Source organism: Zootoca vivipara, chromosome 2 (assembly GCF_965207765.1).
Source record: "Zootoca vivipara chromosome 2, rZooViv2.hap1.1, whole genome shotgun sequence".
Lineage (NCBI taxonomy): Eukaryota > Metazoa > Chordata > Lepidosauria > Squamata > Lacertidae > Zootoca > Zootoca vivipara.
In genome coordinates this window covers 13,864,611-13,884,700 of record NC_142584.1, presented here as the reverse complement: position 1 = coordinate 13,884,700, position 20,090 = coordinate 13,864,611, and the positions used below count along the sequence as shown (strand labels likewise).

Genomic DNA, 20,090 nt, shown 5'->3' with positions numbered 1-20,090 from the left:
TACAATATAGAGCAGGCATCCCCAAACTTCGGCCCTCCAGATGTTTTGGACTACAATTCCCATAATCCCTGACCACTGGTCCTGTTAACTAGGGATCATGGGAGTTGTGGGCCAAAACATCTGGAGGGTTGCAGTTTGGGGATGCCTAATATAGAGCTTCCACTACAGTTGAACTTACCCATAACTCATTGAGACGTGTTTGCATGGGAACTGCATTTGCTGAGGCTCCTCAACTGCAACCTCCTCTTCTTGTAATGCAGATTACGCAACTATAAGATGGGGGGTGTCTTGCTTGCTGTGGATATGTTTTTCTTTTTTAGTAATTCAACTTAATATTTCTTCAGGCATATTTTGGGGAATCTAGCATGAAACCAATTCATCCTTTTTTTAAAAAACAACAACAACAACTTGAGAGCAGGCAGTGGAATGAAGAGAAATGTAGAAGTCTGCCATGGAGCAAGAGAAGTATTCGATGTAAAATCTTTTTCCCCCCTTCGCTCTCTAGTTACTGCTGCATTTCAAGATGGAGCCATCTCCCTTTAACAGAAGGCAATGGACTTCTCATTCTCTGAGGATCACTGCCAAGGAGTTGTCTTTTGTCAACAAGAACAAGTCATCGGCTCTCATGGAGAGGTTCTCCAAGTAAGTTCTGTGACCGTCCTGTCCAAGAGTACTGACTGTTCTTTCTATGAGAACAGTGGTAACAACTAGCAGCTGACCATATTTGGGTTTTTTTGTATGTATTTTGAAGAGCCCGAGACTCCTAATCTGGGGTTTGAGCCCCAAATTCGGCAAAATATTCCTGCACTGCAGGGGGTTGTCCTTAGATGACCCTCGTGGTCCCTTCCAACCCTAAGATTCTATGATTCTACTCCTGTGCTAGAGAAACTGAACATTATTCTTGACATAGGTCTTCCCTATGACTTAATCTGGACATTCCCATCCCTCCAAACCACGGTTTCGTATTCCTGTAAGTTAAAACACAACAACAACAACAACAACAACAACAACAACAACAACAACAACAACAACAACTTTATTATTTATACCCCGCTCATCTGGCTGGGTTTCCCCAGCCACTCTGGGTGGCTCCCAACAAAACACTAAAAACAGAATAAAACTTCAAACATTAAAAACTCTTCCCTAAACAGGACTGCCTTCAGATGTCTTCCGAAAGTCAGATAGTTGTTTATTTCCTTGACATCTGATGGGAGGGTGTTCCACAGGGTGGGCACCACTACCAAGAAGGCCATCTGCCTTGTTCCCTGTAACCTGACTTCTCTCAGTGAGGGAATCGCCAGAAGGCCCTCAAAGCCACAGTGTCTGGGCTGAATGATGGGCGTGGAGACGCTCCTTCAGATATACCCAGTACTGGGCTTGACTTTCCCAGGTGTACAGGTGAGTTATGCTTTAACAAGTTGTTTGCTTTTTGTTCTGTCTTCCCTGCATTTCTTATTTTAATGGCCTCTGGAGGTGCATTTGTGATTATGGGTTGTCAATTCAGATGTCACACTAAACCAGTGTTTGCTGTGATGTCTGAACTGAGCCCCTGTGTATCAGAGCTGTTCTCCTTTGCAGAGATTACTGAACAGAGGACTGGGGAATGTCACCATGTTTTTGTTGAGCTAGGAAAACAAACATCATGGTAGCTAAGGTGTGTAGCTTGCCAAATCATCTACCTTACTGTAAGTGTTTTCAGGAAATGCTTCCACTGGGTTCCTGATAGAGATAGCAGCTCAGTTTGAGGTTTCTGAAGGAGGAAATAATAGAATCAAAAGGAGTTGGCTTTTGTAACCCATGCTTTCAGCAATCCTAGCTGGTATGAACATGACAACGCCTTCTCCGCTGACAGAAATTGGAACTGGCTGCATGTGGAAGCATTCAATGTGGGGCACGGGAGGCTAGCCACTCTGAATATTTTAAAACACCTTGTTGCTTAAGAAATGCGGCCTATTAAGAGGCCTAATGTGACGTTTCTTCTGCCAGTGCTTGTGCGTAATTTTCTTACCCACTGAAAAATAGACACCCCCCCAACAGTTAAGCATGCAGCAGCAGGAGGTTTACAGACATCTGATTTTTTTTTACTAATAATGTCCTGATCCTGTACCCTTTTTTTTATTAAAACACCTCCAATGAGTACTTTATTGGCCTCTTTTTAGGAAGTGCAGTAGAATCCCAAACAAACCAGAGTCTTCAGGAAAACTAGCAGCATGGATTGTGTGTCTATATATGGATTGTCCATATATATAACTATATTTATTGGTCCCCTCCTCCCAAAGAGTGAAACCCAAAGCCCCTTGCAAAAATGAACGTTTAAAACAAGGAATATCCATCTGTCTGTCTGTCTGTCTGTCTGTCTGTCTGTCTGTCTGTCTGTCTGTCTGTCTGTATCTCCCTCTTTGGAAGTATTGTTCCTGATTCCCAGATCCAGCACTGCTTCTCTGAATCCTAGTGCTACATAATCCCTGTGCAGCAGATCCATTTTTTTGCTTCTAGGATTCCAGAACTAAAAACGCCCTGCATTTATTTGCTTCCAGTTATGCTTCACATTGGCACATTTATTGTGGTCAGATGCCACCCAGTGGCAAGAAGAATTGGGCTGGGCCAGCGTGAAGATGTTTTTATTTACCCACTTGTCCCGTGTTAAATTCAACATTTTGGAGCACAGGGTGCAGGGAGAGCATAGCTGTCAAGTCTCCCGTTTTTCGCGGGAAATCCCCGTATTTTAAACCGTTTCCCGCTGGCAGCCTGGATTGGAAAAAATCCCGTAAATCCCCCGGATTTCCTACCTGCCAGGGGGGCTCCATTTTGGGTCCTGGCACGACCCGATTTCTGGTGCCCAGACATGGGTAGCGTGGCACCGGAAGTTGCTTCTACGCATGTCCAGACATGCGTAGAAGTGACTTCCGGTGCTGCGCCGCTGCTGATCCCACATTTTTCAGCGGGAGACTTGGCAGCTATTAGGGAGAGATGCAAAAGTAGGAGCTTTCTGCTTTGTTTTGTACTGTTTCTCCAGCCTAGCAAATTGATAAAGTGGCAGGGAATGAGCCCCCTGCCGCATAAGGGAGCCAGCAAAGTGAGGTGCTTAAGGGTGTTAGACCAGCACCCAGGAAACCTTGCTGCCAACTATTGACGCTCAGCCCAGAAGCTGACCTTGTGGTTGACCTTGAGCCAGTCACTAACTCCTATCCTAATCTACTGCACAGAGTTATACATTGCAGGGACTGTTACCATCAGGATTTGAAATTTGCCAAGCACAATTTGCACCTGGCTGTTGGCCACTGGCAACCAAGTGAAGATGCCCGGGCGCCAGGATGGCGCTTGCCATCTCCATCATTTGGAGGTGCATGCCTGGGGATCCTTGGATCTTGACTGTTTTCACACACTAGCAACACATCCTGTAGAATTCCATCCATTATATTTTATCTGCAGAATCAGAGTGGATTTCAGGAGTCAAAAAGTCGTAATTAAAAATACGACTTTTGAGTCATCCAGCCCCCCAAATTCCGTTTTAGTGACCCTGGTTTAAGGAGACATTTGACACCTAGCTTATATATCTAACATTGCTTACCATTCCTTACAGGAAAGGAAAATATATAAATTGGGGAAGAAAATATAAATGGATCTAGTCTAGCATTCTGTTTCCTACAGTGGTCAACCAGATACCTCTGGGAAGCCCACATGATGACAATAGTACAGTGGTACCTCTGGTTAAGTAATTCGTTCTGGAGGTCCGTTCTTAACCTGAAACTATTCTTAACCTGAAGCACCACTTTAGGTAATGGGGCCTCCTGCTGCCGCCGGGCCGCTGGAACACGATTTCTGTTCTCATCCCGAAGCAAAGTTCTTAACTAGAGGTACTATTTCTGGAAACAAAGGGGTCCAATTGTGAATTGAGTTCTGCTTCCCCCCTCCCTCCTCCCTCCATATCCCCCCCCTGCCACTGAGAGAACACGGAGGAAGGAGTTATGGGGATCTGCATCCCCCAGCTCTTTCATAATCATATTAATAAACCTAGAAAAAAAAGAGAGAAAGAAAGCACACGGGCCCTACTGGTGGCAGAAGTGGACCGGTGTGTGGAAGGAAAATGAAGGGACAGTGTTATATTACATGTCTTGTTTGTGTATTTCTTGTTTGAAAATTAATAAAAATCTCTTAAAAAAAAAATAGAGGTACTATTTCTGGGTTAGTGAAATTCGTAACCTGAAGCATTTGTAACCCGAGGTACCACTGTGCTCCCCATCTCTTTCTCCTCAGTCATTGGCATTCAATGGCGTGCTGCTGCTTAACACGGAAATTCCCTCTAGCCGCCATGATGGCTAACAGCCATTGATAGACCTGTTCTCCATGAATTTGCCCAGTCCCCTTCCAAAGCCATCTTGGCAAATGGCCAAAATTGCATCTTTGGAGTTTCATCCAAAGATGCAATTTTGGCCATTTGCCAAGATGGCTTTGGAAGTCCTGGGGGTGTCTGGGAAAATGTGGTTGTGTGGCTGTGGTGCTGAAGCGGGAGGCGTAGGATCCTGAGGCGCCTTATATTCCGCTCCAGTCAGAACAAGCGTAGGTCGGCGTGCTATTTTTCTAGAAAAAGAGGTGCCGGAACTCTCCAGGAACGCATCCCTCATTCTCTTAGAATGGCAATGGCGCACACCTGAGAGGTGCCAAAACCGAGTTCCGGCTGAAAGAAAGCCCTGGGTAGGTGGAATGTTCATATTGTGGGTTTGTTAAATTTCTTCTTCTTCTTCTTCTTCTTCTTCTTCTTCTTCTTCTTCTTCTTCTTCTTCTTCTTCTTCTTCTTCTTCTTCTTCTTCTTCGCAATCACTCGTAGCCGAATAAGATTGTCTTCCATGAACACAGTTTTAAAGTGAGTCCATAAGTGACTGTGGAGGCCAATTCTGGATCCACACGTCCTTCCACAGTGGCAACATAGGTTTCCAGGCAGAAGTTGATCACAGTGACGTTTCTCCCTTTTGTCCTGAGTTCAAGCGTCTTCAAAGTCCACGGCACCTTTGGTAAAGGCTGTTCTCCCACTGGAGTGCTCGTAGGCCATTGTTTCCCAGGTGTTGGTGTTTATACAACATTTTTTTTTTAGATTTGCCTTTAGAGAGTCTTTAAACCTCTTTTGTTGACCACTAGCATTACGCTTTCCATTTTTAAGTTTGGAATAGAGTAGTTGCTTTGGAAGACGATCATCAGGCATGTTTAAATGTGCACCACCCCTAGAACATACTGCTAATGAATGGTATAAAAATACTGTGAATAAAACAAAGAAATGCTCCCCCCCCCCCCCGTCCAAGAACCTTGCTGAGGTACGCTGAATTTTTGTGAACCAGGAGGGCTGTGCTCCTTTTACCTCAAATTCCTAACCTGGTTTGGTAAAAATGGATTCAGAAATACTGTTTTATTCCTTTGACCTTCCCTAGTTGAATCCTGACAAGACAGAAGTACTGTTTGTGGGGGACAGGAGGCGGGCAGGTGTGGAGGACTCCCTAGTCCTGAATGGGGTAACTGTGCCCCTGAAGACTACTGCAATGCGCTCTACGTGGGGCTACCTTTGAAGGTGACCCAGAAACTACAACTAATCCAGAATGCGGCAGCTAGACTGGTGACTCGGAGCGGCTGCCGAGACCACATAACACCGGTCTTGAAAGATCTACATTGGCTCCCAGTACGTTTCCGAGCACAGTTCAAAGTGTTGGTGCTGACCTTTAAAGCCCTAAATGGCCTCGGCCCAGTATACCTGAAGGAGCGTCTCCACCCCCATCGTTCTGCCCGGACACTGAGGTCCAGTACCAAGGGCCTTCTGGCGGTTCCCTTGTTGCGAGAAGCCAAGTTACAGGGAACCAGGCAGAGGGCCTTCTCGGTGGTGGCGCCCGCCCTGTGGAACGCCCTCCCATCAGATGTCAAAGAAAAAACAGCTACCAGATTTTTAGAAGACATCTGAAGGCAGCCCTGTTTAGGGAGGCTTTTAATGTTTAATAGATTATTTTATTTCATTTTTCTGTTGTAAGCCGCCCAGAGTGGCTGGGGAAACCCAGCCAGATAGGTGGGGTATAAATAATAAATTGTTGTTGTTGTTGTTGTTGTTGTTGTTGTTGGGCTTTAGGAGGGGACCAGAGGTGTCCTGTGATCTTCCTTTCCTAATGCCACAGAATCTGTACTCCCCTATCCTCATGCGCAGGGGCACACTTGTGTGTGCCTGACCCACATGCTGGGGAACCCTGACCTTGAAAGTGGGTGGGTTCCACATTGGTGGTGGTCCAGGTTAAGAATAAGAATAAATCATCTGAGGGATGCTTGTCTGGTGGGTCCATTGTGTGGTATACGCAGTTGAGGAATGGCTTGCAAGAAGGACTGAGTACATATCTGCAGGCTACTGAAAGAGTACATATGAAATTCAGGGGAGATGCTATGGGGGAACATTAGTCATGAGTGTGGTAACCGGGCCTTATCAAGAGCTGCTGACTCTGGTGTCTCCTCCAACTGGCTTTAATTTGGGGACAGTTGAGCATTTAAATGCAGAGCAACTCATCTTCAAACTGCATTGTGAGTTAAGGGCTTTTAACCATTTGCAGTCGGAGGCCACAGGGGGCTTAATCTCCCCCAAATTGCTAGTCTGGCATATAATTGGCTTTGAAAGAACTTTTAAAGCACAGTTTAAAACAATTTGCTGCTGCAGTGTAAATGGCGATGTGTCTTGTGGGATCCTAAAGACTGAATGGATGTAATGTGGGCATAGGTTTTTGTGGACTACTGAGATGTGTGAAGTTTCGTTTCCAGTCATTTTACCATTTTCTCCCTCTCTACCCATTTGCATGCATGTAACTGTATCTGTACCCATGAATCGAGAGGGTGGTGCTTGCCATACATGAAAGCTCATGCCGCAATTAATGGAGGCACTTAAGACTTTTATTGCTGCTGCTGCTGAATATTTTGTTACGGGCTTATGACACCATATGGTTTGTAGAGGCTTCTTTCTCCTTCCCCAAACTTCCTTCTTTTTGTCAAAGCAGCCTTGTCAGTCATCCAACATTTAGCAGATTCTCGAATGACCGACCTACACATACAAACTTTGTGCGTGCTTCACTTGGCAAGTTTACGACTGAGAATAAAGCTATTTCTCTCCATTTATTTCACCAACCCTTCTCTCTACCCCTTTCCCCACAAAGGTACCAGAAAGCAGCCGAGGAAGCAACTGCGGAGAAAAAAAGAAATGTAAGTATTGAAAAGATATTTATGGAATGAATTGCCACGTGGAAACCATGTCAGCATTGGAGTTTCTCCATTTCCTGTAGCGGCTGCTCTTGAGTGTCCTCAAGGGAGTTGTCTTGTCTCTTCATCTGGTGTTGACTAGGAAACTTGCTTTTTGTTTGGCTCCTCGGCTTCAGGCCTTGCTCAGCCTCTGACCCACTTTCTTGTCCTTTCAGGGGTTGACCGAAGCACAAGGAAGTCAAGTGACTTTCCCTGGGGGTCATGCACTGACTCTCTCTGTATCAGCTTCTCAAAACCAGAACACTCTTAGCTCCCGAGTCCTTTGTCCTAACCTCAAAACTTCCATGAATAGCCTTCTCTGTGCTCTGAAGCAAAAGCAGCTGTTACGATTCTGAACCTTTTCGCTCATTGCTTAGCTCTGAGGCTTAAATGGATGCTCTCATTTAGTTCCGAATTCCTACCTGCGCTGCTGGATGTTCAGCTACCTAAAGCAAACCCTGCAGGAGGAAACGGAGCTGACTTGATTCCCGATTCCTGATTCTTTTATTCAACACAGAAATATAGAAGCTGTTTGAATAAGGGACTGAAGTTTGTATGCCTCTGCTTCCCAAAATAATTTTTTGTACCACCCCAAATCCATGCCACCAAGAGGCTTTCTGTTTTTAAGTTACTGTGGCTTTTTTTTCTGGCCCGGAGCTGCTTCTTCATCTTTTGTGCTAGGATATATTTGACCCCTTCTCTTCTCCCCCTCCTGAATCTCCAGTTCGCCAATTGGAGTCTATTATTTATGCTTTTGCCTTTGTCATCCTTGTTGAATGGAATCCAGGGAGTTCAGGGAGTCCAACAGGTGGTGGTCGTGTTTTTGTTCTGCATGAAGCGCACAGCAACCACAAAACCCCTCCTATTGTTGTAAAACTCCCATCATCATAGACCCAGGGGTAGGCAACCTAAGGCTCGGGGGCCGAATGCGGCCCAATCGCCTTCTCAATCCTGCCCGTGGATGATCCAGGAATCAGCGCGTTATTATAATAATAATAATAATAATAATAATAATAATAATAATAATAAAATAATATTATTATTTATACCCCGCCTATCTGGCCGGGTCTCCCCAGCCACTCTGGGCGGCTTCCAACAGAAAAATACAACACAATACTCTATTAAACATTAAAAGCCTCCCTGAACAGGGCTGCCTTCAGATGTCTTCTAAAAGTCTGGTAGTTGTTTTCCTTTTTGACATCTATTGGGAGGGCGTTCCACAGGGCAGGCGCCACCACCGAGAAGGCCCTCTTCCTAGTTCCCTGCAACTTGGTTTCTCGCAACGAGGGAACCGCCAGAAGGCCCTCGGTGCTGGACCTCAGTGTCCGGGCAGAATGGTGGAGGTGGAGGTGGAGACGCTCCTTCAGGTATACTGGACCGAGGCCATTTAGGGCTTTAAAGGTCAGCACCAACACTTTGAATTGTGCTCGGAAACGTACTGGGAGCCAATGTAGATGTTTTACATGAGTAGACTGTGTACTTTTATTTAAAATGCATCTCTGGGTTATTTGTGGGGCATAGGAATTTGTTCACACCCACCCCCAAATATAGACCGGCCCCCCCACAAGGTTTGAGAGACGGTGGACCGGCCCCCTGCTGAAAAAGGTTGCTGACCCCTGTCACAGACATCCCTTTAACAAGCCCACAAAGGACAATATGAAAATGACAGTGCATGCTGCAGTTAGCACGGTTATAATTTTAAATTGTAGTTGCAGTTTAGAAGTATGCTTGGTAGGGGTGTGTGAGAATGACACAACAGCCATGCGCCCTTCGATCCCAGCCCTTAGAGGGCGAGGCTGGAAGGACGCAACAGTGTCCTCCTTCTCATGCCCCCAAGGCGCTCTGTGAGACTGGGATCTGTACAGATCCAAGGGCTGGTGTGGGGCAGGCTCTGATTGCTCCCTGCGCATCGCCTGGCGCATGTGCCGTGGGTGCCATGAAAACATGCTCCGCCGCTGCCCATCAAGGAATGAGAAGAGTGTTTGAAAAGTGTTCCATTCTTAAAGAACCAGGAAGCAGCCTTGTGTCTCTTCAGACAATTAGTACATCCAGCTCAGAGATGCCCCTAGTGATTGGCAACGTCTCCCCAGGCAGTGATGGGCAACCTTTTGAGCTTGGTGTGTCAAAATTCACCAAAAAACCGAGCATAACTCGGGTGGTGTGTCACTTTGAGACAGAAACCATCATTTCGCGATATTTATAGTTTAAATAACAAAAATGTATAATTGTAATATATAACTGTATTTAATAAACAAAAAACTAATTATTTAATCAAACCAAACCAAAAACCCCTTATTTATCACAAAGTGCCCAGATTTGTTGAGCTTTTTGAGGGGAGCTGCCGACCAAAGTTTTGGAGGTTTTTTGGGGTGTGTGTGTGTGCAAAAGTTGCTTTGCTTCTTTTGGGGGGGATTCCCCAAAGCTGCTGCACTTTGGGGGGGGGGAAGAGAACAGAAATAAATGACAAATTATACCTTCGCTGGAACTAACACGCAGCACCGACATAGTCTGCCAAAGCGCCAAAAAACCCAGCACAGAACGGGTTAAAAAACTAATGCTGTTACACCCAATCATAGTCTGCCAAAGCGCCAGGAAAAACAGCACAGAAAGGGTTAAAAAACCAATCTATGGCTACCAGCAGCAACAACAACAAAGTATCCGGGTTTTAACAGCGGAGACAAGCTGTAGTGGAGATGAGCTCTAGGGGAGACAAGCTGCAGGGGGAGCGGGAGAACAAATGGGGGGGGCAACAACAACAGCGTGAATGGGCTGATGGGGCGTGTGCCAGCAGTGAGGGCTCTGCGTGTCACGTCTGACACGCGTGTCATAGGTTCGCCATCACTGCCCCAGGGGTTTCAAGACAGGGGTCTCTCTGATCTCTGGTGATGCCAGGGATCGCATCTGTATGCATAGCAGATGTTCTACCTTTTTGGAATGTCCTTCCATTGTCACAGCCCATGCTGTACTGTTCTCCCCAAACTGCATCAGCGTGCAAAGAAAACACACAAAGCTTTTGGACCCAACACTATGCTGAGGCATTCAATAGAAACAGGTGGAAACTTGAAGTGCAACCAGTTCTGGGAGAAGAAGTTGTTCTTAGGAGCATCTCTCTTTTGATTCTTTTTAAATTAGATCTGCCTTTATAACACCTCTGGTGTTTGGGTCATCTAAGTGACTTGTGAGAGGGGACTCTTTCTGAACATAGCAAGCGGCCTGAAGCGAAACCTATTCCTGGATAACGATTCTGATAGTGATCTGATACAGTTCCTTCAATCACAATGCTTGTTCTTCTCCCTTAAGAGTTATTTCAGGTAGTTGCTAAGGCACAGCTTCTTGTAACTTTTTTCTTCCTCGTGCTTCTGCTAGTGTCCTGCTTGCTCAAGATAACCTTCCAGTTTAACCAAGGATATTTGAGAACTGGAACTGAATTGTCCTCTGGGGGACACAATGTTTTGTTTGGGCAGGCTTGGGAAATTCTGTCCCGCTTTTGATCGTTATCAAATTTGGCTTCTTTAGGAAGCATTCCTTGTCTTATGTCTGAGTCATTGGATTTAAGAGCAGACAGTCGGCTAGTTGCTGGGCATTTAAGGAGGCAGCAAAAACTGTAGTATGCAGGCTGGTAAAACTTTCAGGCAACAGAAAAGGGATATCAATAACAGCAGTCAATCAAAACTCTGGACAAATGATTTACTACACTTCTATACCAGGCATAGGCAAACTTGGCCCTCCAGATGTTTTGGGACTGCAACTCCCATCATCCCTAGCTACCAAGACCAGTGGTCAGGGATGATGGGAATTGTAGTCTCAAAACATCTGGAGGGCCGAGTTTGCCTATACCTGTTCTATATTGATCAATAACTGATTCTTTGGAGACAGTATACAATAATCAAGGCTAAAACCACAAAGAAGAGCAGTGCATAAAATCTAACATGGAACAAAAACAGCACGATTCCACCTAAACATTAGGAAGAACTTCCTGACAGTAAGAGCTGTTCGACAGTGGAATTTGCTGCCAAGTAGTGTGGTGGAGTCTCCTCCTTTGGAGGTCTTTAAGCGGAGGCTTGACAGCCATCTGTCAGGAATGCTTTGATGGTGTTTCCCGCTTGGCAGGGGGTTGTACTGGATGGCCCTTGTGGTCTCTTCCAACTCTATGATACAAGACAAGAATAAAGCCAGCAATGGAGGATAACGGTAGTTTACAAGAAACGCCAAAACAACTTCTGAAAAGTATAGGAGAATAAAAATGGCAGGCAAGAGGGTCTTCTTGGAGTGGCTCCCATATCCTGTGGGAACACCTCCTATCAGATGCCAAGGAGACAAATAACTAAAGAACCTTTAGAAGACATCTGAAGGCAGACCTGCATAGGGAAGTTTTTAATGTTTTATTATATTTTTATATGTGATGGAAGCCACCCAGAGTGGCTGGGGTAACCCAGTCAGATGGGTGGGGTACAGATAATATTAATTATAATCATCATCGCTTGGTGCAAAAAAGACCACTTTTTCAATGCCGGGCAAGCCTCTTTATGGAAGGCATTCCACAATTATATTCTGTGAACTGCCCTGAGATCTTATGATGAAGGGTGGTAAAAAAGGTAAAAACCTGTAAAGGACCCCTGGACGGTTAAGTCCAGTCAAAGGCGACCATGGGGTTGTGGCGCTCATCTAGCTTTTCAGGCCGAGGGAGCCGCTGTTTGTCCACAGACAGTTTTCCGGGTCATGTGGCCAGCATGACTAAACCGCTACTGGTGCAACAGGACACTATGACGGAAACCAGAGCGCATGGGAACGCCGTTTACCTTCCCGCTGCAGTGGTACCTGTTTATCTACTTGCACTGGCATGCTTTCGAACTGCTAGGTTGGCAGGAGCTGGGACGGAGCAATGGGAGCTCAACCCATTGCGGGGATTCGAACCACCAACCTTCCAATCGGCAAGCCCAAGAGGCTCAGTGATTTAGATCACAGCGATGAAGGGTGGTATCTAAACCTTAATAGCAATAATAATAATAATAATAATAATAATAATAATAAATAAATAAATCCATATATTCTGGCGTATAAGACGACTTGGGCGTGTAAGACGACCCCCAACTTTTCCAGTTAAAATATAGAGTTTGAGATATACTCGCCATATAAGCAATACGACCCGGCGTATAAGACGACCCCCGACTTTTGAGAAGATTTTCCTGGGTTAAAAAGTAGTCTTATATGCAGGAATATAGGTAAAGGTGAAGGGACCCCTGACCATTAGGTCCAGTCGTGACCGACTCTGGGGTTGCGCGCTCATCTCGCATTATTGGCCGAGGAAGCCGGCGTACAGCTTCCAGGTCATGTGGCCAGCATGACAAAGCCGCTTCTGGCAAACCAGAGCAGCACATGGAAACGCCGTTTACCTTCCCGCTGTAGCGGTTCCTATTTATCTACTTGCATTTTGACGTGCTTTCGAACTGCTAGGTTGGCAGGAGCTGGGACCAAGCAACGGGAGCTCACCCCGTCACAGGGATTCGAACCGCCGACCATCTGATCAGCAAGCCCTAGGCTCAGTGGTTTAACCACAGCGCCACCTGGGTCCCTAATAATAATATACCATAATATAAATAAAATGTTAGAGCAACACCACTGAAAAGTTTCCCCCTTTAGTCGCTGGCTGTCTCATCCCAATTGGTGACAGTTTGGCGGGACACCTGGAGGGAGAGCCTTGGAAGATAACCTCAAGAGTTCAGACAGGTGTATGTGGGGCAAGAGACTTGCTCCTCCAGGTAACCTGGCCTCAAGCCATTAAGGGCTTTAAAGGTTAAAACCAGCACTTTGAATTCCCTGAGCTGAGGCATCAGAACAACCGGGAAGCCCTGGCAGCCGAGAGGAGGAGTCCCTTTGCAGCAGGAGGCTGCTTTGCGAACAAAAGCTTCAATAACACCTTGCTATATATTGTGCAGCTTTTTCCTCTCCTCTCCCCTCCCCACCCCCACCTAGCTGACCTATTTGGCCTTCTGCAAATTTGAGCCCAGCTTGAAACCGAGCAAAGGGCCTAATATATTTTTGCGGCTTAGTTGGGGATTCTTGCTAATTTGCAGAGGGGTGTTCGAAATGTGACCAGAAGAGTAATAGGGTGAGAGACTTAAATCCCAATATAGCCGCTAATCCTGCTTAATACGTTAAAGCTCTGCAGACCTGCTCCACTTTGCGGTTAGTCTCAGACCGCACTTGGTAGGATACGGAAGGAACACGCAGCGGAGATGCAGCGTTGCCAGGTATCGCGTCCGAGTTCCTTGTTTGGAAAAGCGAGGAGGGGGGCTAGCCTGCTGTCTGCCGCTAAATAAGTAAAAAGGCTTGGCTTGGCTGGGGCGTTTCGTACATGGCACTTTTCAGTTTAAATGCATAGTGTACAGCGGACACAAGTTCGGACAAGAATCCCTGAAAGCGTGTGGCCGAATCTGATAAAATATAAAAAAATAAAAATCCCAATTTCCTGCCGGTGTGGTGAGGAAGACACTTGCTGAAGTGCTACAGGAAAAGGCTTGTAAAGGTGGCCAGGCTTCAGACATAATCCTCCTGTTTCTTAAAGTGCCTGCTAATTGGTCCCCTGGAACAGATGGAGAAATTCTGCAGCATTTGGCAATAGCCTTCTCATATACTAATGGCATCCTTCCTTGATTCTGCTTGCTGGTAGCCGTAGGTGGATTTCTGTTCCCACGTTTGCTCTGAGCAGAATTTCCTGAGACAAAAGGGCTAGGTCCTAACTCTTCCATTAGTCAGGCTGCCTTTCTTCCATATAAGGCCATCCTGTTTTATCATTTCCTGCTTCAGCTCCTTTTTCTTTCCCTCTCCCTCCTCCCCCTCTCCCTTCCTCACCCTGGATCCAAGCTTTCTCCATGTGGCACAAGTTGCAACTGTTCACAGCTGTCTGAAACAGCAGAGAGGGCTCAAGGTCGGTGCTTTCGACTTCCTTTCTTTGGGGAGAGGAGGGAGCGGAAAAGCACCGAAGCACTTCGTGGCTTTTGTTTTGTTTTGTTCCTTGTTTGTTTGTTTGTTTTAAAAATAACCTGGCGCCTTTTAAGTAACCGGAATTAACTTCTTGCTTGCTTCTTCTTCTTCTTGTCGTTTCTTCTCCTCAGAACACGGAAAACCTCCCCCCTCATTTCAAAAGGGGGACTCTCAGCGTCCTGAAGAAGAAGTGGGAGAACCCGCCGGAGGCTCGGAAGGAGGCTCTCCGAAGCAGCTGTGCTGAGGTTAGGCAGAAGTCTGTCAGCCCCGGTGGTGGAATTGAAGGCAGCGCTGCTTCCCTAGCTGAAACTGACAAAGGCCCGGGGATTGGTCCCGGCTTGCGGCTCCGTTCCTCTTCCGGAGTGATTGGCCGGTTCAGATATCCCAGTGTTGACAGCGAGGAGGCGAAAGCCCATTCGCCCGAGAGTGGGAAAATGGAAAATTGCCTTAGAGAATCCAGACAAGAAGTAGGAAAGCCCGAGGCCAATGAAAACCCAGATTCTTCAGGGAAAATAGAGAAATGTAGCGTTCCTCTGAGCAGGCTAAAGATGATGTTTGAGAGGGGGGATGCGAACCAGACAAAGGTAAGGAATTGAATTGCTCCTGCTCCCCTTGGCTGTTTTTTTTTCTGGGGTAAACATGGGGGTGGCTCTCAAAAGACTTGCCCGCTGTGCAAGTGGTGATCTTATTCTTCCTGTGGTAAAACGCATCTCATGGCTAAGCTGGCGAAGCGCTAATATAACTCTGTGCCCAAGGGAGATGAATGCACACTGCAGAATGCAATTTTCCCACATGCCACACATGCACACACACTGCTGGAACAGGAAATTGAATTAACAAGCGTGCTGGCTCCAGCCAAGCCCCAAAGATAACTGTGACGGGCACGTCTTACAATTTTTTAAAAAAGAAGTTTGTGTGTGATTGCAGTGGCAAGCCATTGCATTCTGCAGCTGTGACAGATAAACTGAAGAGAGTCTGTTTCTTGTGGGAGATAAATTTCTGTCCTTTCCTATGTGTGCACTCAGCAAATGTTTCTTGTCTGCTAAAAAGGGGGTGGGCAATATCACAGGAAAAATGTGTGAACATAAGCCGGGAGTGCCTGCTTTTGCTAGTTTTGACTTGCAAATTTCACAGGCCTTGCATTTTCCTACAACTGGTCATGAAATCTGATCCTGCATGTGGACTGCAGACTGTGTCCCCCCCCCCCCCCGGGAAAATTGCGTAACTAGAAAATGAGTTGCATATGGTTGACTTTTTCTAGTTTTCTCATAGTTTCCTTCACTTTCGTCCCTTTGCATGTGTGCGGAGTCTTTGCTAGAATATAAGCAGGTATGGCTGAGACCTTTAAATAGCTGGAGGCTTAGGAAAGCCCAAATAGTTTTCAGCCAATGTAAATTTAATAAAATTAGTATTTAAAATTGTTTCGGGAAGGAATGGTTTGCTTTATCTCAGTTGTAACTGATTTTAATTTGCTGACTGAGATGTTCAATGAGTTCTGAAAATGATGTTCGCTGGAGAAATAGCAGGGTGTGACTCTGTAGATCTCTTCCCAGAAACCGACGCCAGCTCTCTGGAGAATGATAACTGTGTTGCCCTGAGCATAACAAAAGGAACTGTTTCTAAGAGATTGGACTACTTAGTCTAAGGCCTGTTCACATTAAACCATGGTTTGTTTAAAATTAGGGTTTAATACGAATGCTCTTTCCTCAGTTCCTGCTTCTCCACAAATGAAAGAAGCCAGGTTTTGGCTTTGCATGCTGCCTGAACCCGAGCTTGTGGTTTGTTTCCTGCAAATAAAGCACAAGCAGTAGCCAGGGTTTCTTCTTGGCTTACCATGGTTTGCTGTTGCGGTTCCTTTGGAGGAAGCAAACCATGAGCCTGGGTTTGGGCAACAAGACAAGTGAAACTTGTTTAGTCAGCATTGGAGCAGGGAAAGGAACACTGAGCAGTGTGTACTTTCAGCTATAGTTCTTGAACTATGGTTTAGCTTAATACGTGAACCAGACCAGCTTGTACCATTCTGGTGCATGTACGAACCTTCACATTGTACAAAATATTCTAATGTTATGTTTCCTAAAACTCTAAACAGAAACCGACTGAATGGGAGGTCATTTTACTGCTCCTGGTGAGCAATCAAGTTTTCCCCATAACACGGCAGCTTAGCTGTCTAGGAATATTCTTGAAGCAAGCCAGATAATTTGGGCTGCCACAGCAATTCCAGAGTGCATACATTGCGAGCTATATCCTCCAGTTTGAGTGCACATTTATTACCGTCCCAGTTTGTCGAATGGAAGAAAAGGGAAGGGCTTTTTTCTTCAGCTAACCAACACTGTTATAAATTATTTGCATTTGAGATGTTGTGCTTGGATAGTCACGCAACACTGTGTGATCCTACTAGGGTGGGAAATGTCTTTGGAGCAGCTGTAACCACTAGATTGTGAGGTACACAGACTTTTTTTGGTTAACTGATAGCATAATAATCTGTACTTTGTTCAGGGATACTTACACCCATGGCGTTCAGGAGTTGCAGCCCAAATATTTGAAACCCCTTTCTTCCCTCCCTCTTCGTCCTTAAGATCTTCCAAGGATGGCTACCGAAAATGCAGAAAAGCCCAATATTTAAGAAGGCAATGGAGCCTTCTGCTGTGAGCAAGGCTTGCTTAGGAAAGGTTTTCAAGCGCTAAGACTTGTGTGCATGTGATGTTCGCATCCGCGTGTCATAAAAGAGTATCACTGTGGGAAGAAGGTAATGGAAGGGTGTTCAAGTCCAGGCAATGAGTGCCTCATTCCTTGAGCTTTGGGAGTTGGACAAAATCCATTTTGGCTTGCTTGAGTCATGGAGTGGACATATCCTTGGGGATGATGAAGCAAGAGTTGCAGGAGGGGCTGCCAGCTATGATTTATCTTTCCAGGGACTGACTGACTGCAGGGAGTTTAGCCAGTTAGCAGAGGTTGGATAGCTGTCAAAGAATATAGAATGAGGTGCAGGAGATCTTGAACAGTAATTAGAAGATCACTGAAGGACTCTGTGTAACTTGGAGCACTTGGGAGCTGAAAGTTAGGGAAAATGGCTTATTAAACTTCTTTTAAAAATTTAAAAAATCCTGGTTTGTAGGAGACTGCCCATTTTCAGATGAAATCAGTTTCTCTAAAACAAAGCCCCACATTACAACATTTCTGGTTGGTTAAATTAACCACAGGCAGGAATGCAATCTTGATTGTTTGAATATTAAGAAACACATTCGAGAGGATGAAATTAGATCAGACAGAACCTTAAAATGCAATTGTGTGGAATCTCAGTTAAAAGCATCGCTGTTGGGTCAGTGGGTAGTCACTAGTTTTGTTGACTTGGAATATAATTGTTGAGTAACAAATGTAACTTTCTGTATGGGGGAAAAAGAATAAAATATTATTACCAATTTTTTTTTTTGGTTTGGGTTCATGGGCATAGCCAAGGGGGGGGGGACAGAGGGGAGGCTGCCCCCACATCAAGTAAATAAATAAAAATAACTAACTGACCAAGTGCGTTGCAGATAGCTCTGTTCTGCGCCCCCCCCCAATAAATAGTGCCCCAACATAAATCCTGACCAAGCCCATGCCTGGATTCCAGTCACTTGCAGAAAGCCCTGGTTTTCTGCAAAAGAAAGGGTACTAACTTGCTAATTCATGGGGATTCTCTGACCATGTGTGAGATAGGCAAAGAGGTGGACACCTCATTAGAAGTAGACTTTATTTTTGTCAAGATGCTGGGAGCTCTGGAAGAAGACATACTGTAATTCCAACTCCTGGTGTGCCCAAGTAGACTTCCTGGAGCTGGTGCCAAGTGTATTGCAAGAGACTTTTTAAACTTGACGATGGGAAACTTGAGTCGCCCAATCTAACGTTAGGCCTGGAAGGACACAAGTCTCTGAAGACTGGCCAATGATTCTGTCCTTCAGGGTTCTTAATTAGAAACCGAGCCCTAAAAAATTGAGACTCTCTGAAAGCGCCACACCCTTTGATTAATTATTCCTGCCTTCCATCAGGATTTGTAAAATGAAACACTCACCAGTACCTTTAAAGAACTGATCTGGTTCTTCCTTATGATGCAGAGTACCAAAGAAAACACTTTTAAATACTTCAAGGGATTTGTCTGTTTGGAACAGAGAAATAGTCTCTCTCTCTCTCTCTCTCTCTCTCTCTCTCTCTCTCTCTCTCTCTCTCTCTCTCTCTCTCTCTCTCTCTCATTAAAACTGCTTGTGCCTTGAGGTTGATTGACCTTGGCTTTTGCACTTCATCTAAAAAGAGGGCTGTTGAATCACAGAATTGTAGAGATGGAAGGGGACCACAAAGGTCATCTGCTCCAACCCCCGGCAATGCAGGAATCTTTTGCCCAAGACAGGGCTCGAACCCACAAACCTGAGATTTAAGAGCAGGGGTCAGCAAACCTTTTCAGCAGGGGGCCGGTCCACTGTCCCTCAGACCTTGTGGTGGGCCGGATTATATTTTGGAAAAAAAATATGAACAAATTCCTATGCCCCACAAACAACCCGGGGATGCATTTAAAATAAAAGCACACATTCTACTCATGTAAAAAAAACACGCTGATTCCCGGACCGTCCGTGGGCCGGATTTAGAAGGCAATTGGGCTGCAAACATGGGTTGCCTACCCACGTTTAAGAGTCTCATGCTCTGCTAACATGTTCTACCAAGGCACTACTTGCTTATGGGCTTCCCAAAACTATCTGACTGGCCGCTGTAAGAGCAGGGTGTTGGACTTAGACGGGCCTTTGGTCTGATCCAGCTCTTACATTCTTAATAACTTTTAGTGTAATAAACTCTCAAGTCTATTGAACCTGGGAGGTCTTATAAAGGGGGGGGGGAGCAACTGTGACAACTTGGACTCTACGCAGGGATAGATGATAGGCTGGTTCAGGGAGGGATGCCCCCTTTTCTGGCCAGGCTTCTGTAACTTTTGTAGCTGAATGAAGGATAGAAACCCACATACGGTACGTAACTTTTCCTAACCAAGGTGGCTTTCCTGCATCAACGGGGCTTTAGACCAGGTGATCTTTCAATAGCACTTGCAGCTTTTAAAATTCTGCACACGCATATGTGCATTTTTGCATATAGGTTTGGGCACAATTGTGTGCATAATTTGTTGGGCTTTGAAAAACGCACAACCCTGAGTGGCTCAGACATAAATGGGCACTCGTTTCACAAGGTCATTTGATTGGAGCAAAGTTTGATAGGGGCAGAACTGCCAAATTATGTGCATAAATCCACTTAAAACTGGTTTCTCCTGCATCCCTAGTTAAGCACCCACCCCAGTTGTTCTTGCGTTCCCCATGACAGGTTTCTTAAGTTTGCCTTCTTCTAACAAAAGAAATCAGAAACTCCTGTCTGCTAGTTTCTGCTTGTACAATGGAACATCTCCTCCCCTCCCCTGCAGCCCCTAGTAGGCTCTCAAAATCTGCTCCAGAACATTGGAAGAGTCCCAGGAGCAGATTTTGGGGATGTGCAGCAAAAGGATAGGAAGGGGGAGCCCTGTTGTGTGAGGGGAACTCTACCTGTGCGGTGTTGCATACAGTCGATGAAACCCGGTTAGGTATCTAGTTTGGCCCTAGAACATTCAGTTGGATTTAACATTCTAGTCAGAGCCCCAGGTCCTGCTGTCTTCCCTTGTCTCCTTTTTGAAGGGAGCGGGTGGTGCTGTGGTCTAAACCACGGAGCCTCTTGGGCTTCCTGATCGGAAGGTCGGCAGTTCAAATCCCCACAATGGAGTGAGCTCCCATTGCTCTGTCCCAGCTCCTGCCAACCTAGCAGTTTGAAAGCACACCAGTGCAAGTAGATAAATTGGCACCGCTGCGGCGGGA

The 20,090-nt window shown here is 45.7% G+C and overlaps 1 protein-coding gene across 9 annotated transcripts in view; it reads left to right on the top strand.

The window, feature by feature from the left end:
• LIMA1 (LIM domain and actin binding 1) overlaps positions 1-20,090 on the top strand; it is a 67,372-nt gene that overhangs the window by 17,216 nt on the left and 30,066 nt on the right. For 5 of the 9 annotated variants that reach the window (XM_088661341.1, XM_035103789.3, XM_035103791.3 and 2 more), the window contains exons 2-4: positions 506-642; positions 7,170-7,215; positions 14,367-14,819. In XM_088661341.1, the coding sequence (XP_088517467.1) occupies positions 524-642; positions 7,170-7,215; positions 14,367-14,819 (618 nt within the window). In that variant the 5' untranslated portion in view covers positions 506-523. The remainder of the gene's footprint in view (positions 1-505; positions 643-7,169; positions 7,216-14,366; positions 14,820-20,090) is intronic. The other 4 variants (XM_035103793.3, XM_088661344.1, XM_035103792.3 and 1 more) reach the window with 1 other exon arrangement.